Here is a 22,549-nt window from a genome sequence, read left to right on the forward strand (position 1 = left end):
ATCACATCACATGCCAGAAATTCAGACACCAGGTCGAAAGTGATTTAAACATAGTTCTTTTGTTTTCAAAGTGTGTAGTATATTTATGTTTGTAACCGTCTCCATGTCATCTGCTGCCAGATAAGCTGCTACAGCCAGGTAAACTGGTGGCGATGTCAGCGGGTGGAGGTGTGGCCTCCCTCACCCTGAGCGACTTGGCTAAGGACGACGAGGGCCTGTACACCCTCCGCATTTTCACCAAGGACGGAACCACAGAGCACAGCGCCTACATGTTTGTTTCAGGTACAACTGCTGATATTTTTTTGCGGCTTACGCCTTTTATTGGTTTTTTGAAGGGACAGACAGTAGGCTGACAGGAAACGGGAGAGAGATGGGGGAAGACATGCAGTAAAGGCCGTGTCGGGCTCGGGAGTCGAACCCGCGGCACACTGCGACTGGATTACCAGTCGGGTGCCCAGACGGTTACGCCACCGCCTGGGCACAACTGCTGTTTTCAATGTATTTTGTTCTTTTCATGTCCAATTAGACAGTGTTTGACAGTAATTTACAGATCTCGCCTTTCCCTATTAAAAAAATATGGGAAATGTTGAATCCATGTCCCCAACTGGGCGATTTACAGTAAATTTACAGCAGTTAGCCCTTCACTAAGGCCCAACCACTCTGCGATGGCAAGCTGTCCTCCTCACCTATTGAGATGCATGTTAAATGACGGGATAATGACACGCAAAGCGTGGAACTTTGTGGGTCCTCAAAATGCATTTTGTATTGCATTTCTATACAAGTATATCGTTGCTGTCAGGACGAAACCACCTAACTCCATTTTTGAGGTTTTTTTTCACAAATCAGTGCTATTGAACACCGAATATTGAACCAATGGAAAGTAGTAATAAACACTTAAGACAAAACCTTTAACTCCATTGGACCTTCAAACTGTCTGCTAGCAACTAACTCCACCATTATATAAAGTCACACCACCAACTTTGATGAGGCAGTATTCCTTTGTTTTCAAAATATACGGTTTTCTTAATTTCCTGAAAAATGATCATTTTGGAGTTAGGTGGTTTCATCCCGACAGCAGACACACCTTAGAATAGATGTAGACCTATTTGACAGTGCATAAATATAATGAGCACCAGCTGGAAACACACACACACACACACACACACACACACACACACACACACACACACACACACACACACACACACACACACACACACACAATAACCCTGTTCTACGCCAAATCTTTTTCACCTTAGAATAGGGCCGGTAGGGTTCATTTGTTGATCCTTTTTCAGAATCAAAGCAACTGGTTTAACTCTAAAGAGGACATCGAACCATTAGTCATTGGCACCTTATCATTAAGGGATTAAAGGAGTGAATAGTATGTTCCAGTATTTTCTTTCGGTTCAGTCATTGAGAAGTGGGCCCATGGAACTCTTTTTATGGTTTGAGTTTGAGGTGGATGCACAGAGAATGGGGTAACCTATACACATAAAGGTGAAAAGATAGCCTCTTACTTTTACTGAGAAAAAAACACATACTGTAAAAATCTTCGTAATTATGAGAGCGTGCAAAGATTTCTTGGCCGTGGTATGACAGGTTAATCGTTGAGTTGATTGCCTTATTTGCCTATGAACCAAGTCGACGTTGCTGAACCTGAAGATGTGTCTGAGCATGAATGACATTACCTCACATGTAAAATGTCATGACTGTAGGGCAGTTAGATTCCCATCACATCCCCAAATGGAAACCTGAGGATAACCTTTTTAGGCAGTTATTTTGTTTGTTACATTTTGTCCCTGCCTAGCCTGTTTCTTTACTACAGTACCTTAAGTTTATTTTAACGTTTTTCTTTGACCTAGTCTGCTCTGTCTGTTTGTCTGTCTATCTTTCTGACTGTTACCTTCTCTCCTTTCCTTCCCTACGTCCTTGTTTGCTCACTTACTAGACGCCGCTCCCCCTGCGGCCGGTGCACCTGGTGCACCAATAAGCATCAAGGCTTATGACGTCAACAAGGACTATGTCCTGGTTGCCTGGAAACCCCCCAACACCACCAATGAGGCGGCCATCACTGGATACTTTGTAGACAGGTCAGTTGTACTTGAGCAGTGGTGGAAAGTAACTAAGTACAGTACATAAACTGAAGTACTGTACATTTCTGAGGTACTTTTACTTTCCTTGAGTATCTCCATTTTTCCAATACTTTGTATGTCTTCTACTGAAACACATCCCAGAGGCGAATATTGTACTTCTTACTCCACTACAATGATTGGAAAACTTTAGTTGCAAGTTATGTTGTAACCAATTAAACCCTATTTTATACATTGTCTATTAAAAATAGGCGATCTACAAGTTCACGGAGAGTCAAGATGCGGCACTGGTAGATCTGCTTTTGACACAGTTTAAAAACTTGAATACAACAATCTTTAAAAGTATTTTGAAATGGGACGTTCTGCAATCTGCATAATGAGTACTTTTATTTGTGGTATTTTGATGCCAATAATTTTCGAGTTTTTACTTTTGAAAGTATTTCTACATTGTGATATTGCTACTTTTACTTCTACCACCACTGTGCTTTAGTAACTGCTCAGGAACTGCATGCCTTGACTTGCCATAGCGACATGAATTACAACATATGAAAGGACATTGTTAACCCTATTAGTTAATGCTGCAACATTGGTTGTGTGAGGGATAAAAGGTATCCATACTGTCTCTCTCTTTTCTGTGTGGGAGCAGTTTTTGTTTTATTTAGATCAGTGGTTCTCAAACATTTTCATGTACCCCCAAGGTTATATGTATTTGGCTGCGGACCCCCATCTTCCTCTTCATCTTCCTCCATACTTGCATATTGCAAGTGGGCCCCCAAAAAATTAACAAAACATTCAAAACAATATTGATAATATAGGCATATAAGTAAAAAAAAGTTACCTTGAAAAATGTGTTTTCTTTGCGATACGTTAGTTCAATTGATCACAGCTAGGACATAATCGATTGATTGATCATTACAATACTCACCACCCATCTGGCCAAATGGCTGCCATGTTTATTTAGGACGGGAACCCCTTTTGGGGGGTTTTACCCTTCAAGACGGAAACCCCTTTTGGGGTTCTTGTTGGTATGTACAGTATATAGCAGCATAACATTATTGTAATTTTGGAATACATTTTTGAAGTTTTTCAGAAAACTTAGGTCAGGATTTATATGCCGTTTTTAGAATCGGCCTCAGTCCTAAATGGGTTAAGTGAATAAAAACAACGTAATGACATTTTTTTTATGATTCAAATTTGTATTGCTTTTTCAGTTTAGTCACAAGGGAATAACTGAGAATGTACATACAACAACGTGATGCCATTGAGATCAGTGTGCAATCACTCACCCAAACTACATCATTGTGTTGCCTATGAGGGATGATGATGATGCCATTAGGCTGATGATGTCACCTTCTGTCACAGGCGTGAGGCTGGCAGCGATAAATGGGTCCAGTGCAACGACTCCCCTGTGAAGGTGTGTAAATACCCAGCACATGGCCTGAGCGAGGGCCACAGCTATCACTTCCGCGTCAGGGCCGTCAACAGCTCCGGTATCAGCAGGCCCTCCCGTAAGTCGGACAACGTGACCGCCCTGGACCCCGCCGAGAGCGCGAGGCTGGAAGGTACAGAAGGTAATTAGAAACATGCCAGTCACAGCCGAAACCGAAGTGTCCCATTATTAATCTGTTGTTGTTCTGTCCGTGACAGTGATTAAGATTGACGGAAAGTACGACATAATGATCAAGGATGATGACCTGGAAGGTAGTATATGTGACTGGGTTGAACCCCTTCAGAGGATGGATCACCCGTGTTCTTTATATAATGGCTCAATGCTCTGGTTAACACAATCCTACGTTGAGCACTAATATCACGTTTTTCCTCCCCTGCCTGATGAGCACCAGCTACTGTAAATAACATTTGCATTTACATTTTAGAATGTAACTAAAAAGAGTTACATTACATTGTAAATGTAGAATGTATTCAACATCATTTCATCCACGTCATTTCATCCATGTCATTTCATCCATGTCATTTCATCAATGTCATTTCATCATCACCATTGTCATCACAGCTGGCTAGCTGTCGGCATTCATCATTCACATATATAAATGTTGCAGAATTTGTAAGGGTGAAATACCCCTTACAATGTTCAATACGTTTAAAATAGGAATGGGATTAAAATGAGATTAAAGGAACACGAGCATGACGACAATCACATCAATATAAAACCCTATCGTCTGCAAATGACCTTGCAATGCATAATACAGACAATGTATTGCTGTACAATCGTAAATTGCCTACAGAATCAAAGCAATTAATTCTGTGTCAGATGAGTGTGTGCTGACATAAATACAACTCTTGCGTAACAGAGGACAGTCAACAAGACAAAAACATTACAACTAAGGCATTCTCTTTAATGTAATCAATTTAATCCTCTACATATTTAAGCCTAACCATTTCCCCCATTTTAACTTTTGTGATGCCATTTCTTAATCTCATGCTAACTCACTTTAATGCTATATGCTTTAAAGTTGAATTCACTCAAACAGTTTTGCTTTCTGAAAGCTGTACTAGCTTTCCCCGTAACCCTCAATTTAACACTTTCTGCAAGGCAAAAACTAAACTCATCATCTCACTTGCCATATTTCAATATATCTAGTTCCTGATACAAATTATGTAGTTCTTATGTATGCCTCAACACCATTCACTCTCAATATAGGTTATTTAAAAATTCCCGGGGAGCCTACAGAGGTGCATGCTTCTGAGATTACCAAATCATACGTTGTGCTGAGTTGGACGCCTCCCAAACCTCGCGGGAGGGCTCCACTTTGGTACGTCGTTGAGAAGATGTGCCACTCGCCCGTCCCCCAAACCAAGCCAGTGAAGCCACCGGCACAGGCACAAAGTCCCAGGATGTCGCGACTGCGTCCACAAGCCGCTGTGGCGTCTCCCGTGGAGGCTCCGGTGGCCACTCCGGTTAGACTGTGCTTCAACATTTCAATGCACACACATTCATGAGCAAGTGGCAAATAAAATCTCTTGAATCTTTTCAATAATAAGCTCACAGAATCTCACAGAATTTCCCCGCCCCCCTTAATACGCCCCCTTTCGGGGTTAGTGGTGATAGCGTGACGTCACTCCATAGACGCTACATGTTAACAGAGGTAATTTAAGAAGTCTACAACTTTTGTTTTCTCAAGGTAAGGTTTGTTCTATATCTGTTCGAGCTGATTTACCATCTTGTTTGCTTCATAATAATATTGGTCTGTCACATTTTTACATTAGAAAATGTACTTAGATTCTCCAGAGAAAAAAACGTGTAAATGCTAATGTTAAAGACACCACTATTTACCGGAAGTGGGCGTGGAAAGCGGGCTGTGAGATAGGCCTATTCCTAGCAGTGTAGCACACTGTTGCGTCCGGGTGGCGCAGGGGCAAAGTACCTGCCCACCACCATGGAGACTGAGGTTAGATTCCTCCATGGTGCCACCAGGCAAGGACACAAAGGCATAATGCAGACCGTGGCCATCTTGCCATGAATTTAATGGCAGGGTGGCAAGTAGCCACAATTTGCAATTGACAGCCCATACATCCAAACAGAAAAGTCCTATATCTGATTGTGTTAAACAACCTTAAACTCACCAACATTACAGCTATACAAAAAGCTTGACTTATCCTCTTTCTATCTGCAAAGTGTTTGTTTCATAAAAATCCAACATGTTATGAGCTACTTTCTGTCAATACAGTCCGTGAAGCGATCATTGGATATAACTCAATGGCCCTGCACACAGTGTTGATTTTGTCGACTAATACTATGACGAAAAATGTTCGTCAACTACCTTTTTTCACGGACGAAAACTAAATGGAAACTAAATGAAAACTAAACTATGATGACTAAAACTATGACTAAATATATTGACAATTTCGTCATCAAATAAAAACTAGAATAAAATGTTAGGAAGGGACTAGTGGAGAAGAGATCCAGTATAAGTCATTTTACACTTGGTTGCATGCTGAAAATAGCATAGCATACTGTACAAACTCACAACGCGTAGCACTGCGCAAAAATATTTTTTGTCTGTAGATTTAGTCGACTAAAATATTATGATATTTAGTCGACTAAAACTAGACTAACACTAAAACATTCCAGGTGACTAAACTGTGACTAAAACTAAATGAAAACTATTCAAGAGACTGACTAAAATCGAAACTTGCTGTCAAAATCAACACTGCCTGCATAGCACTTTCTTGACAGAAACCACTGAAAGCAGCTCGTATAACATGTCTACGGTGGAGTTCTATGAAACAAACACGTTGCAGATAGAAAGAGGATAATTCAAGCTTTTCAGACAGTTGCAATGTTGGTGAGTTTGACGTTGTTTAATACAATCAGATAGGACTTTTCAGATTTCAGATTTTTATTGAAGGGACAGCCCCTTGAGATGTACCTGTAGCATCTCATTTTCAAGAGGGACCCATAAACAAACAAAATACAGAAAAGCATACTGTACACAAATACACAAAACATGCAGTACACAGATAACAACAACAGATACACAATACATACATATATACACAAATAGCTTGCTCACCCACTTCCACCTACACCACCAACCACCACATAATACACAATGAAGATAAGGTCACAGTGCAAATATTTCAGTGTCATACTTGGTTACAGTCAGGTTAGAAGCATAGACAAGTTGAGTCTAGATGTGAATGTAAGGAGGTCCTGAAGCTACTAAATGATTTCAGGGTATACAGTAAATCAAATAATGACAATATATGTGACACACCCATACGGAACATATCAAAGAGATAACATGTACATATATAAATGTTGTGACCACCATATGCAAAATATTGTGGTAGCATAAAAGAAAAATAAGTTGTATAGTCCTATGCTAACAGGGAAGTGACACTGATACAGACCACATAACCTGAATCAAGTTTTGAAACAAAAACAAGACAAACGTACGCTGAAGCTACTAAATGATGAGATGGATCTAAGTCTAAGAGATAGAGGGAGGTTGTTCCAATCTAATGGGGCTTTGTAGCAGAAAGACCTCCGCCCAACCACATTGGAGATTTTGGGGATTTTAAAGTAAGGGTATTGTAGATAGGATGAGGTAGACTGAGTCAGGTACTGCTTCAAGTAAGCAGCCAGGGCACCTAAAATAAATGCATTTATAAATGAAGAGAAACCAGTGTAGTTGCCGTCTTGATTTAGGCTGCAGCCAATTGAGTGATTTGTACATGAGGCAGTGGTGGGTATCATATGGGCATCTCAATACAAACCTGCACAGGGAGTTATATAAAACATTTAGAGGCTTAAGATGAGAGTCTGTTGTGTTCTGATACACAACATCTGCATAGTCAATAATGGGAAGTAACACTTGAGCAATAATTATTTTCTTAACATCAAAGGAAAAGCAATTAATAGAACGGTAAAGTGAGCTTTCTGTTTGGATGTATGGGCTGTCAATTGCAAATTTACCACTACAGTACTTGCCACCCTGCCATTAACTTAATGGCAAGATGGCCTGCATAATTATGGTCTATTGGCCGTGTTCGTGGTTGGGAAGCTGGCAGCCGAGGATGCCCTCTACCACTGCACTAGTGAGTCGTACGGGTTGGTCAGGACAGCGGAGTGGAACTGGGAGAGATAGCCTGTTCTTCTGCACACGTTACGTTCTCTCTGTGAAGCTCCTCACTGTCAGGTGGAAATTATTTTAGTTTATCTTTTGATATCGCAATCACATTGGACGAACCAGATGCATCATTTAAGTGCAAGGCTGGCCGCTCCATGTTTATTGGAGGAGACATGCAGTCATCTACACCTTTCCCAAGACCAACAAGTAGGGATTGGCAGCTGTAAAACTGTAAAAACTAAACGTAACGAAAATTAAAGCAGTTGATAAAAAAAGACACGTACGCTACTAAGTACTGGGCAATAGTTATCACAACACAAAATCCTCAGAGAGTGGGTCAATCTTTCGCAATTAAATTGACACTGAGGATTTTGGTGTATGTAATATTAGACAGAATGTTAGACAATTTTGTAAACACATGAATTTTGTTGGGGCTCATTTCACTTACAGTGAAATGGATTTTCATTCAAAGTCCAAACTTTCAAAAGGTAACCTCTTGACAGCGTTCATGCAGTAGTCTACCCTTAATGATTTATAAGTGAGAATGAATGAACGCCATCTTTAACCTTTTGAATCAGGATTAAAATGAGATGAACCCCACCCCAACTCCTACAAACATATTATAGACGCGTTGTGTTTTAGATTGTAGTTACATTATGTGTTTCATGCTTCAGTACATTGATGAAGTTGTTATACAGTATAGATGGCTCTATCTTGTCGACTCTCCCAAGGAATTGGGGTTCAGTGGATCCTGGGAGAAGATCAACACGGCAGTCAAACTGCAATCCCCTCGCTATCCTGTTTTTGATATGCAAGATGGGATAAAGTACCAGTTCCGTGTGTATTCAGTCAACATGTATGGCTCCAGCGGGCCCTCTGTGGCTACGGAGCCCATACAAAAGGTTGATAAGGATGGTAAGGGTGGGCTTTAATATGTACTTTGAATAAATAAATACCATAAATATATAAATACATTATGTATACATAGCCGTCATGTACAGTATTACATGTCTATTAAGTATTAAAACTGTAATAAGCTATAATGCAAATTATAATCTCCACATATATAAGCGAATCAAATTGTCCTTTTGGTAAAGATAAATGATGTGAATGTATGTTTCAGGGAGTGAGCAGCCTACTGGTACTGTATGTTGATTTAAATGTTTCTCACATCACCACAACACTAGTTTTTGCAACATCACTGTCACTGAGTAATGTCACAACCTATGGTCACAACGTCACTGAGTAATGTCACAACCTATGGTCACAACGTCACTGAGTAATGTCACAGCCTATGGTCACAACGCCACTGAGTAATGTCACAACCTATGGTCACAACGTCACTGAGTAATGTCACAGCCTATGGTCACAACGCCACTGAGTAATGTCACAACCTATGGTCACAACGTCACTGAGTAATGTCACAGGCTATGGTCACAACGTCACTGAGTAATGTCACAAACTATGGTCACAACGTCACTGAGTAATGTCACAACCTATGGTCACAACGTCACTGAGTAATGTCACAGGCTATGGTCACAACGCCACTGAGTAATGTCACAACCTATGGTCACAACGTCACTGAGTAATGTCACAACCTATGGTCACAACGTCAACACCACTGTCACTGAGTAATGTCACAACTTATGGTCACAACGTCAAAACGGTGCACGCACCATTCAACGTACTCTTCTGTTCAAGACACTAACCATGACTAATGGACACTACAAGCAGACCTCAGTCCAATGGCACTGCAAATAAATCATGTTATGAATGATCTTCAACATAAACAAATGGTTTTGCCACATCGGGCGATAGTGGCTTTGCAAATTATACTGACACCAAGGATGTGTCTGTATTATTTGCACCCATCAGGTGCTCTTACTGTACTGTAGCTTTTTATTTTTTATTTTTTCTCTTTTTTATCAAACATGAACAATTTGCAAAATAAATCGGACTGGAGTCTGGTTAGAGGTTTGCCAAAAGTTTGCTCCACCACATTCAATCTAACTTCATGAAGTTCATCCCTTTTCACTCATCCTATCACAATCGGACATTACTGCACATTTCACCACAAAACTGCAGGATAACAGGTTATCTCTTATCAAAGGTGTGGTATGTATTCAGTATGTCTTGAGCCAAATGTATGCACTGTATGTTCACTTGCTTACAGAATGATCACCTACCACGTGTAGCTTGTTGAATTCTCATGTCTATCAAATGTATTTGATTATTAATCGTGCACAGGTTTCATTATGGTCTCTTATAATCATAGCTTTTTACATAAACAGTGACATATTATAAATGTGCACTTTTATTTTATGAAATATTATTTACCGGTAAGCTTCCTGCATGCATGGACACGGTGAGTATCACATTAAAGGAGACACCAATCATAATCAATCTGTTTAAAGGAGACACCAATCATAATCAATCTGTTTATTGACAGGTATTTTCCACGTACAAGGAATTTGACTTGCTAGGTGTGAGCAGTGTGTAAAGTATATATGCTGTCGTATCATCAGTTAAAAAGAGCAGTTGGAAATTATGGCAATGATATTGCATGGGTTATACAGTATATTATGTATGTACATGTATGTATAATTGTATATTGTACATATGTCAAATACAGTGCACTAATTGTTTATTTTACTCTTGGTACATAGGTGTCCCCTCTGCTCCCGGTCAGGTGATTGCGTCCAGGAACACCAAATCATCTGTGTTTGTACAATGGGAAGCACCCAAACACCCAAACAACCTCATGGGCTACTACATTGATTCCCGTGTTGCAGGCGGCAAGCAGTGGACCCCATGCAACCACAAGCCCTTCAAGCACAACAGGTGAGCATATACTGTTATTATCTGTGTGGAATGCCCTGACACCATCCCTTTAAAAAAAAAAAAAAGGCGGAGGTAAACTCACTTTTCCCATAGAAAGGTGATGGCATTGACTGCCGACATTTTTGTTTCTGCTTTGTAGTTTTACATATAGTGTTTTATATTTGTTGATGATAATCTTTTATGCTATATGCTGATGAATTGAATACAGAGGACCACAATAGATTGTATTCAATCAATCAATCTTCTATAGATCTACAGTATGGATTGAACAGCTTGTCCAAAAACACATGTACCGGTATGTGGAATTATGTGGAATATAACTATTCTATTTATAGTGACTCATAGGAATAGACTATGTGACAACCAGGTATAGTCTGGTCACCACCGGAGAGACGGGTGACAGCCGTGTCTTCCGTGAGGAGGAAGCCCAAAAAACCCTCAGTGAGACCTTTAGGAGGGTCATTATAATCCACGTGACTGGTGCTGGGAGTCTGGTGTAACGCACAGGTCCTGGGCCTGGTGAGAGCAGGAGTGGACCTGGTGAGACGTAGGAGGGGCCCGGACAGGAGTCAACCCACAGAGCCTAGTCCTTCCACGCGCCAGAATCTGGTTTTCCCAGTCCTGGCAGAGTAATTCCGGAGCAACGGATTGTGTAGCCTTGGTCTTTCCCTAGTGGGACTGATCGAGGGTAGCTACTGGGACGTAAGTCGGGACTTGATCACCCCGGCTGGGTCACCTGAGTGAGGGGTATGATGTTGCCAGACCCGAAACCCTGATGACCTTGGAATACATCACTAAGGATACGTCCCAGGTGCATCCATGCAATGTTTTTTAGTTATCCAGTGAAAACCTATATCAAAAATAGTGTTTGTCTAATAGAAAACGTTTCACAGTATTACTTTATACGTAATGTTCTATGGTCTACATTGTAGACTATACAATAAATACTTCCTAACTCACACAAACCGAGAGCCAGTTGCAACTTATCACAGATTGTTTGATTATTTGAAATGCTAAAAAAAACCTGCCGTTTTTGTTGCAAAAGTCCAGTTTAAAACTGGACCAAGATGCAGATCAACAATAGAGGAAAAAAAAGTATACACAATACATGTATTCATTCTCATGTTGGCATGGGGGCTTCTGGCTCTTATTTCTTTACATCAGGGGTCGGCAACTGAGATTGTCCTCGGGCCAATATTATTCCCAGACATTCCATCGCGGGCCGGCCGTCTGGCGCGTGCGCGCGCGCAGCGCGCGTGCGCCCGTGAAGGCGCGCACGCGCGCAACTAATTCGGGTCTAATTCGGTCTAATTCGGGTCTAATTCGGGTCAATTTGACCAATATAAATCAACTTTTTTCTTTTTTTTTGCTGGAAAAATATGGTGCTGACACGACGTTATGCTGCTTTCACACGGGCAGATGCAAAGCTACACTAGTACACCTAGTCACAGAACAGTGTCGTCGTTAAGCAGCAGGAGGATCCCACTGGCAGCACCTGTCCCTTTATCATTAGCACAACCACGAACGTCCAACACATATACAATGAATTACTCACCTAATGCTGCCTGCAGGTTCCATGTTTAATTCCAGCGGTGTGTAACCTACATTGTCTAAGTGACAGTTTTCATATTGTAAATATGGTCGCTAACGTGGGACTTTAAAAAAAAAAAAAAAAAAAAAAAAAAAAAAATCTCAAAATTATCTCACGGGCCAGATATTATTTCTGGGGGGCCAATTTTGGCCCGCGGGCCGCCTGTTGCCGACCCCTGCTTTACATTTCTATTATATGACATTATACACAGTATATTAGAATGTGTGTCACCACATCTATGTGGGTGCTGGGTGGGCATTCTGACCTTGAACCTTGCCAACACTATTATTGGTTGATTGAAGTGTGGGTTGTCAAGGCTCTACTGTTGTCAAGGCTCTACTGTATTCCTATGTGGGCTCTACATAGGAATAGTTGTGTGCACAATCTGAAACCTACTGTGTGAGTAGGCCAGGTGCTGGATAAAAGAATGTGGGACCCCTATCTTGTATCCCTTATGCCTAAACAGCGTTTAGGCATAAGGGATACAGGCAAATCAATTTGTGTAGAATGAAATAAGAGCGAACTCTTCACAGGTCCGTTTTAAGTGGTATTGAATTTGCAGCTCAACAAAATCCATTTAGCCCTACCTCAAAAGCCATTGTCCAATGCCAATCCAAATAGTTCAGCAACCGTTGTTATGCTGGTCAAGCTTTCGTCAACTTATAGCTGTCAGTGTTATTTTGCATGGCTGTGTTGTTGAACACATACAGTACACAGCTTAGCGTCGGGAAAGTTACACGACTGAGCCACCTATAGGTGATGGCAATAACACTAATCACTAATCACCAGTCTTATTGTGCATTACATGAAACCTCGGTTGTTAGAGTTGATTGAGTTGGATACCATTTCTCCCTCTAACATTTCTAGTTTATTGAAATAATGGCATGCACATTTGTCCAGTGCATAGCCTACTGCAGGCCTGGTTAACTACATTTAGAAGACATTTTGAAATGATCGATTATTTATATGAAGAAATCCCGTCATTTAACATGCATCTCAATGGGTGAGAAAGAAGGCTTGCCAAGTCTCCTATCTTAGTAACCATTGCTAACGTGTCTACAAGACAAGGACGGGTTGGAGAGGGACTTATCGAAGGGCTAATTCATCCTAGTGTATGACGGAGGACAATTTCACGATAAATTCTAATCTCTGTTTTTTTTTATTACGATAATAAGTGATCATAACGATTATCGTCCCATCCCTACTGTCAGGTTTGTTGTTCACGGCCTGGTTCCAGGAGAGACCTACACGTTCCGTGTTCAGGCAGTGAATGTGCACGGTCTCAGTGAGGAGTCGCAGGAGTCTTCTCCTATCGCTGTGGAGCCTGCCCTTGGTGAGTAAAGCCTGAGTTATACTTTGTCGCACAACGGTGTCGCGCTTATAAAATAGCAGACCGACACGTACAGTATATCGTTGCTTTTGGGCAGAAACCTCTTATCTCCATATTTTAACTTTTTGTATTTTTTTTGTTTGTTTGTTTTTTTGTTTATTTTAATTAACGCACTACTTGATCATACTACCGCGTCACACAAAAGCGTAGAAAGTAGCAGATCTGCAAGCTCGATTTGAGTTTGTAGAGCTGCTACTTTTGCTATTTTACAATTTGAATCCTGAAAAGTAAAGGTTTTGGACATATGAGGTTTCAAACCAACATAGATGATATTATCTTATTACATTGAGAATAATATGTTTGTAAATATACAAAAACGAGCGTAGCACAGGCTAGCAGTGGCTCAGGAGGTATAGTGGCCGCTTGGGAAACTGAAGGTTCCCAGTTCGATCCCCGAGCCGGTGTAAAGTGCTTTGGATTAAAGGTGTTAAGGTGGTTTGCACACCGGCCGCGTTTTTCGGAAAACCGATGGAGAAATGCCGCTAAAAATCCGAATTCGCATCCGATTCGCGCCCGGTGTGTGGAGACCTTTACTTGCACTATTTACCTAAAAGTTTGTTAAACTTAAAACCCATTTAGACCTGAAACATAAATCAAGTTTGCTGGAAAAACTTCTAATCTTGATTGAAATATGCTATATATAGCAACAACTAAAACGACACAATTGCATCCCCGACTTGAAAGGTATAACAAGGTATATGTGTAACAGGTCCAAATGGTTTAAAATAAGTATAGTATTTGCACACTATCAAAATGACAGTTTTTTTCAGTTTGCCATTCATTCATCACTGTGTGGATCATTTCATTTGTTGTGTTTAGGGAAGGGTGTGGAGTACGGTATGTACTTTCATGATGTTCTCTCACTGTACTTATCCGCTGTTGTCACTTCCTCCACTTATCACTGTATTCATATTGTATTTATCAATCACAGTACCATCTATGCCACTGTATTGCTTTAATTCAACACGGAAATACTCCACCTGCATGAGTTTGACTACGGTAGTCTGGACCACAAAAATGTACTTAAATTGAAATTATACAGTCTTTAATTTGGAGTGTCTTTGTCTTAAGGACAAAATGTACCCAATGTAATGTGACGGTAAAGGGCAACATCACTGATTTCTTTTGGGGAGGATTGAAAAGTCATTCCCCAATTCTGTGTGTCAAAACATTGTTCTCTCTGTGCTGGCAAATCTCGGCCAGCCTACACAATACACCATGTTTCGACACGTTTTAGGTTCACGTTATTTTTATGTTTAACGATTCATATAAAAAAATGGTGACGTTGCCCTTTAATTTCCTGACGAGGAAACTCCCTCAAAGTAGCTTTGGATAATGATAGAGGCATCAGCTAAAAGCCTTCAGTATGCATTACATGTCAACTAAAATAACAACAAACCCCCAACAGCAACCCCCAGTGCCCCCTTCGGCATCACCCTGCTCAGCTGTGACGGCTCATCCATGACCATTGCCTGGAAGAGCCCTAAGCACTGCGGCGGTTCAAAGGTCAACGCCTACTACGTGGACAAGCGTAATGCCGACACTCTGGCCTGGAAGGAAGTTAATTTAGCTGCCATCAAAGAGAGGATGGTCATTGTAAGTGGTCTGAGAGTGGGATTGTACTAAGCATGAGACTGTTGTTTTTCTATCATTGATGCTCCTAATAGAAAAAGAAATCACACCCGTGTGAACTGAGTGGTGCAACTCCCCCGCCCCCTCTCTCTCTCTCTCTCTCTCTCTCTCTCTCTCTCTCTCTCTGTCTCTGTCTCTCATTAGCAGGCAGCAGTGCAGCACTCTCTCTCTCTGTTTCTGGCACAACAGCGCCACTTTTGGTACTCATTGGTACTCGTGCTCATAGTGACATAGTCACATAGTTAGTTAGGTGAACACATAGGTGAACACGGACATTGCCGTTCCTTGGAGTGGTTGCACCACTCAAAAAGGTTAGAATATGAAGATAAGAGGTTTCTGCCCGACAGCAACAAAATGCCTAAATCGGCATTAATAGTTTTTTATAATAAAATCATGACATAGATGCTTTTGTTGGTCTAAATGGGCTAAAAAGCAATAATATATCAATTATGGTATCAGGAATAATAAGTTATATTTTATACTGTTACAAATTACTTGCTTCAACAGCTTATCGCAATGTGTAGATCAATGTGTAGCTTGTTACAACCTACTATGGCACTATCGGAGTGCTTAGCTCTTGATTGTAATGCAGTAATGCTGTGTTACTGTAATGATATTACTGGTTTGACAATTGTAATGCGTTACACTACTTGTTACTAATATATTAATATTATGTAATATATTTTAATTTATTGCTATGTAAAAACTATATTACTAAGTAATATATTACTGCCCAACAGGTTGTCAATAGCTTGAAGGTAATAAGGCCCAGGCACGTGCAGAGGGGGGGGGGGGGGGGGGGCTAGGGGGGCTTGAGCACCTGCCCTTTTGCAGAGAGTACCCTTTCCAAAAAAAAGGGCACCCCCTCACCCCCCACATAAGGGCATGTGGGGGGGGGGGGCAATAAGAGCTTATGTGTGGGGCCAATAAGGGCTTGTGTGGGGGGCAAACAAGGGCTTATTTGGGGGGCAAATACGGGCTTATATGGGGGGCCAATAAGGGCTTGTGTGGGGGGCCAATAAGGGCTTGTGTGGGGGGGGCAATAAGGGCTTGTGGTGGGGGGCCAATTAGGGCTTGTGTGGGGGCAATAAGGGCTTGTGTGGGGGGCCAATAAGGGCTTGTGTGGGGGGGGCAATAAGGGCTTGTGGTGGTGGGCCAATAAGGGCTTGTGTGGGGGCAATAAGGGCTTGTGGTGGGGGGCCAATAAGGGCTTGTGTGGGGGCAATAAGGGCTTGTGTGGGGGGGCAAATAAGGTCTTATGTGGGGGGGGGGAGGCTTATGTGGGGGGCCAATAAGGGCTTGTGTGGGGGGCAAATAAGGGCTTATGTGTGGGGGGGCAATAAGGGCTTGTGTGGGGGGCCAATAAGTGCCATTGGCCATTCAAGACAAACATTTGACAAGTAATGATAATTCCACTATCATAATGAATTATCTTTTAATCTGCCATCAGTCAGTTTTAGTTTCAGACTAATGAGAACATATTGCTTATTTTACTGTCCAATGACATGAAATGGCACAAGGGACGGACTCCACATGTGTGCGCGCTATGCGCGCGCACACATGTGCCCTTTTCTGGAGTTTGAGCCCCTGCCCCCTCAGTGCTCTCTGCACGGCCCTGATAAGGCCTGTGGCTAGAGTTCTGTTTCTCTAAATCATTCGGTTTGGCAAAATGAACTAAAAGACACAGAGAGGGATCCCATCGGGCATGGATTTTCTGGACTGTCATGGAATTTAGAAAATTAAACTCCAGACATAGAAAGTCATGGAATTTTATTTTTATAACATTTTCTTTGGTCATGGAATAATACGTTTTATGTAGTAAATCTGGTTTAGGCATATTTCACAACAGTAAGTGGTAAACTAGCTGATCCTGTTGTGGTACAGTATCCACACAAAAGAAATAATAAAGAAAAGAAAACATGACTCAACAGGCCATGTTGACACACACAAAAACACAATTACTTATTGTGTACATTACTTACATAAGTTAGACTTATTTTGTTTGGGAATCTGGGAACCCTGAAGGTGTTGTGGGAACCCTGAGGGCACCCATGATGTGACTTCACGTCTCTTATTCCTTCTTAACTCCAGGTTGACGGTCTGACGGAGGGAACCTTCTATGAGTTCAAGGTTCAAGCTGGGAACCTTGCGGGTGTGGGAGTGCCCTCAGCTCCCAGTACCCCTCTGAAGTGTGAGGCCTGGACACATGCAAAACCAGGTTGGAGACGCTTAACTGCATGTCACTCGCTGTATCATTGTCTCTTTAGTCTTTACCATTGAGTCCTATATCGTTGCTTTCCATACTTTAACTTTTCGTGTTTTGTTTTTGTTTTTGTTTTTCATAAACGAATGCCCTAAGCTCGAAACTTGTATTTAGAGTTGTTGCTGATGTCCATGTGGAGAAAAAAACCAAAAACAGTCGGGTGGTCAAAAGTGGGGGGGATGAACTATCTGTGAGACTGGGGGTGTCGCGACGTACTCACAGTGAATGGTGGTGACGCGTCTGCTGATATGTGAGCTCACAACGCATCCTATCATTGTGAGCTTATAGATCTGGTATTCTAGCTACGTATATCCATTTTTTATCTTGAAAATATATACTTGAAAACCTAAAAATGAAGGGTTGCCAGGGTTGCCGGTGTTAATGTTGTTAATGTATGCCACAAACAGCGGTGTGCAGGTATTCTGTACCATTGTAAAGAATGGCAACAGAGGTTTGCATAGTTGAGTCATGTACTGTAGCTTATTGCCACGATTGAGATTTGACCGTCAACTTGCAAAATATTTATTGTCAGTTTATTAGGGCTGTGCCCGACTAAGGATTTTTATAGTCGACTAGGATTGTCATTAGTCGACTAATGTTGAAGCTCGTTAATGTGTCAAGGAAGGCAATTATGTTTCTGCAACTGTCAAATAGGTCTTCTACATGTATTCTAACTAATAAAATAACATTTTCGTGGAACTCAGCAACTCACCCTAGACATAATTTGCCTCTTGGGGAAAACTAATTGGGGAACCCTGCAACAGAGAATCATTCTGCTGGGATCATCAGAGAATCATTTGGGCTGGGTTAGCATATACTTGCTTGGTTTCTCCCGATAAATCACGACATATAACCTGCTTAATTAGTATAACAAATTAGGCCAATCTCTAAGTCGAATCATGCAAAACAAAATACATCGACTATTGACTAAGAGATTGGTAGTCGACTAAGACTCATTCCGATGGATTATTCGACTATTTGACTAACCGAGGTCAGCCCTACCGTTTATAGACATCTAATACTTGTATTATGAAATGTCAAGATATCGTGTTGTGTGCGACTAGACGATGATATTGTATGGAGTCATTGCAGACATACTGTACAGTATTGTACTGTACTGTACACACACACACAGCCGGACAGCCTCATTAAAATTGTTTCATATTGTTTTGCTGTTCAACTAACAAACGAGGTGTCATTAAGGTTGCAAGGTATGCAAACCACACGTCAGCTTTGCTGTACAGGAGTACTTTGCTGAGAAGCATTCGTTTTCAAGTCACTTATAGATTTGAGCTATGTGGTGAACCTGCTCAGATGAAGTGTAATTATATACTAATGGTGGACCTTCAACACAAGAGCTAAAGGTTGGTTAACCAATTTGGTAAACCAATGTGGTGAACCTGCTATGTCTAACCACGACTAATGTTGGACCTTCAAGACAATGTGAGCTAAGATTGGTACTCCTCCCAAGTCAGACATCACAACAAACAATAATCATTATAAACCATTAACTGCACAATTATAAAATGTGATAAAAAAATCACACCCGTGTGAACTGAGTGGTGTAAGGTCTTAGACTGATCAGCAGTGGTCTGACGTAATGTCTGATGTAATGAAATCACACCCGTGTGAACTGGGTGACCATAGCAACCATGCTCATTTTTTGGTACGAACAGACAGACAGACAGACACGTAAACTAACAAAGCCAGTTGTAGGAGTGGTTTACACCACTCAAAAATACATGGTGAAACTCATGCTGTCCTAAGGTTTATAATGAATGTGAACTACTTTTGTACAGTATGTTCAGTCATGGGTGGTATGTTTTTATTCTTAGGTCCACCCTATGACCTGAGCTTCAGTGAAGTGAGAGGACATTCTCTGGTCATCTTCTGGAAGGCTCCAATCTACACCGGGGCCAGTGCCATCATTGGGTACCATGTGGAAATGGCCAAAAAGGGCTCTTCGGACTTTGTCACCCTGAATGCTGAGGCTGCTGGCCATCGTTACCTGCCGGTAAGATTCCCGCTATCATTCAAATTCATACAGCGTGTAATGATGCTGTAACATGTTGTGAGCTTGTACAGGTAGATCTGCTGTTTTGAAGAGAACATTTTTCAAAAAAAAATGTTTGAATGATTTTCAGTAGCATTGGTATTGTCACAGCCCTGTCGCTAAAACTGGACAGTGAAAATCACAGGCCCACACATCAATGGCAGATTTGTGTGAGCAAAGTGTTTGCTGTGTGTGTGATCTGAATTGAATCTCTTGCTACTTAATCAGTCGGCATCAGATGTGAATTTTCCTCTGCTACGTTCTAAAAAACATTTCCTCCAATAGAGGGTATGCGCATGCATAACGTGAATGGCAAATCGAGTGGCAAAGTGAGTTTAACGTCGTTTAACATAATTTAATACAATCAGATCAGGACTTTTCTGTTTGGATGTATGGGCTGTCAAGGCCAGCCCAGAAAGTAGTTTTTTGCCACTCAGTAGGCGTTCCCGCATAACTTCCGGCCCGTGTACGATGATGATGTCATGCGCATACTCTATTGTGAATCTTTGGTCTGAACTGAGCTTTAACTCTCAGGTCTCCAGTGACAATGAGATGAAGTTGATATTGATGTTTGTCCTTTTGAGCGATGCCTAACCGCTCCAATGACTGGCCGTGTGTGTATAGTATGTATGTCTGTCTCTCTGTTTGGGGTACGACCCATTGACCCCTGTGGCTGATTGGGGTCGCATTCGGGTCACACAAGGGCCATTCACACTGAGCAGTATAACTATAACTGCAGCCAGCCAGCGGTGTTGTTGAGCAGCCTGCACCGCTCAGTTCACACGGGTGTGATTTGTTTTTGCAGGTGACTGGTCTGGAGGAAGGTGAATCGTATGTGTTCAAAGTGCGTGCAGTCAATGGTGATGCTGTCGGAAGAGGTTCCCCGCCGTCTGAGGCTGTGTGTGCTAAAGCTATTGCAGGTAATTAAAGCTCTAGGATGATGTACACCTGTGGTTCCCAAACTGGGGGTCAGGAGCCCCAAGGGGGTAACCATATATAGTTTGAGAACCTTAGATGTACACAAATGATGTATTGTGGGGGAAATATAACTTTTGTAAACGCGTTCAGCGACGCTTTAGAAATGGGCCGTGAATATAGTTTGTTTTGGGGAAAAAACGCAATATGAGAAATAATTTAGTTTACATTGAAGCGAATGGAGCCTGGAGGCGGACTTTTCCGGTTAATTTCCGGTTTAATCAATCGCCTAGCACCCGCGAGGCATTCATACATTGCATACGAGCGCGATCTAACTGAATCAATAAAAACCCTTTATTGACACTCGTCAATGGCAGTGAACGGTTGGATTTGAATTGACTCGTCAATGGTAGTATGTCAAAGTCAGCATCATGACATGTCTCTTCCAATTCCAAGGAACCCAGGAGATCAACTGTGGCGTGGACGAGGAGACCGGAGACATCTTCCTGTCCTACGAAGCCTGTGAGATGTCTGAGACCTCTAAGTTTATGTGGTCTAAGAACTATAAAGCAGTTGGTGACAGCGACAGGGTCTCTGTTTCAACTAAAGGAAGAACGTAAGTGAACCTGTCCCCTCAAATTAAGCTACGGCTAACACAAACATTAATCTGAAGTCTCAGTCAGAACTGCAGATTTACACTGTGTGTGACTGTGGAATAACATAACTATACAAAGAGACAAGATCCTTGCTGTTGGGTGGACACCTTGCATATCCAAAAGTGTTCCCTTTCAGAAGATTTCCAGTTCCAGCTACGCATTGTGAGCTTGTGTATTTGGAAATTAAGTTGCCTGCATGGTTCTTTGTCTGTTTATTTTTCTAAGTAAGTACATTTCTAAGTAAGTACATTTACTCAAGTACTGTACTTAAGTACCACTGTGTGTTGCTACAGTATATCCATTCTTATTCTTGCTGTATTTACTTTTATCAGCACCAAGCTGACCTTCACCAACCCAGCTAAAGACGATCTGGGCAAATACTCTGCTGTTGTCACCGACACGGATGGTGTCTCTGCCAGCCACACTCTGACTGAAGATGGTAGGTGGGCTTGATTAGAATATCCATGAAATCATCACCAAAAAATGACACACCCCATGAAGCCTTGAACTGATGGACATCATAGGCTCAGTAATGCGACAAACTACTGTAGTTTGACAACTAGTACTGCCTGAAGCTCATAATGCAATATCGCCCCTGACCAAGCAGCCTTATTGGCAGAGCAGTTAACATTTTTTAAGTTAATTTTTAAGAATAGGAATTTAATTTCTCTTTGAGGCATATTGAAACAACATTCACAGCAATGCGTAATGCGTAACAGGCCATGTTGACACACATAGCATAGACCTCACATACAGTGTACAACCCACATGACAAGTACAGTACAGAATTCAGTATAGTCAATTGTGATTCACAATTCAAAAAGATTTATTGTCCATCAAATTTTCTTGTGTAAGAGTAATTGCATTGTAGCTGTGTTGGCTTTTAAGTGACCGCGTAATCTTTTTTTTTTTAATCTAAAAAAATCTCATCTCATTCTGCAGCCCTGAATACCATGCTGGAACTCAGCCATGCCATCAGGCATCCAAGTAAGTATCAGGTTTAAGTTGGCAACTCCTTAAGTTCTTGATTTTTCTACATCAATTACTTTTTTAATTAGATTTGAAAAACAATATTCCATGACTGTGTAGATACTAGTACATACTGGTACTGTAGGTATACAGTGCCATTATGTTCCTTTATGTACTATCCGTTAGAAAGGAAAATTAATTCAATGATTGATTCACTTTTTATTTAAGTCTGAGTCAGACAGCTAGTATTTTCTATGTTGTCTGGTAACAATGTCAACAAGATTTGGTGTGCATTATCCAGTGATGATCCTAGTATTTGTAAAGAGGCTAACATTTGTGTATAAAAGAGCGGGTTGTGAAATCAGACTGTATTCAACACCTCAGCATTTTCTTTCTTTTGAACCTTGGGATAATTATCCATGTATGAACTTGTCATGAAATCATGCTATTGTAACAGACTAGTACGGTTGGCATGGTTAAAGGTTATCACCATAATCATGTAATGGCATGATTAAGGGTGACATATTCTCATAAAAATAACAATTATAATAATAC

The 22,549-nt window shown here is 41.3% G+C and overlaps 2 protein-coding genes across 3 annotated transcripts in view; both read left to right on the forward strand.

The window, feature by feature from the left end:
• LOC306922621 (myomesin-2-like) overlaps positions 1 to 22,549 on the forward strand; it is a 46,170-nt gene that overhangs the window by 13,120 nt on the left and 10,501 nt on the right. For both annotated transcript variants that reach the window (XM_079500357.1, XM_079500358.1), the window contains 12 exons: positions 121 to 282; positions 1,952 to 2,093; positions 3,456 to 3,664; positions 10,351 to 10,525; positions 13,328 to 13,449; positions 14,915 to 15,102; positions 17,230 to 17,356; positions 19,237 to 19,415; positions 20,260 to 20,374; positions 20,826 to 20,985; positions 21,358 to 21,464; positions 21,968 to 22,012. In XM_079500357.1, coding sequence (XP_079356483.1) covers positions 121 to 282; positions 1,952 to 2,093; positions 3,456 to 3,664; positions 10,351 to 10,525; positions 13,328 to 13,449; positions 14,915 to 15,102; positions 17,230 to 17,356; positions 19,237 to 19,415; positions 20,260 to 20,374; positions 20,826 to 20,985; positions 21,358 to 21,464; positions 21,968 to 22,012 — 1,731 coding nt within the window. The remainder of the gene's footprint in view (positions 1 to 120; positions 283 to 1,951; positions 2,094 to 3,455; positions 3,665 to 10,350; positions 10,526 to 13,327; positions 13,450 to 14,914; positions 15,103 to 17,229; positions 17,357 to 19,236; positions 19,416 to 20,259; positions 20,375 to 20,825; positions 20,986 to 21,357; positions 21,465 to 21,967; positions 22,013 to 22,549) is intronic.
• Positions 3,766 to 8,616, forward strand: LOC306922622 (M-protein, striated muscle-like; the record flags this gene model as incomplete). Its single annotated transcript, XM_079500359.1, has 3 exons — positions 3,766 to 3,794; positions 4,753 to 5,009; positions 8,416 to 8,616. Exons 1-3 carry the CDS (start codon positions 3,770 to 3,772, stop codon positions 8,614 to 8,616), a joined length of 483 nt encoding a protein of 160 aa, XP_079356485.1. The 5' UTR covers positions 3,766 to 3,769.

This window comes from Electrona antarctica, assembly GCF_951216825.1.
Source record: "Electrona antarctica genome assembly, chromosome: 4".
In the NCBI taxonomy this organism is placed as follows: Eukaryota; Metazoa; Chordata; class Actinopteri; order Myctophiformes; family Myctophidae; genus Electrona; species Electrona antarctica.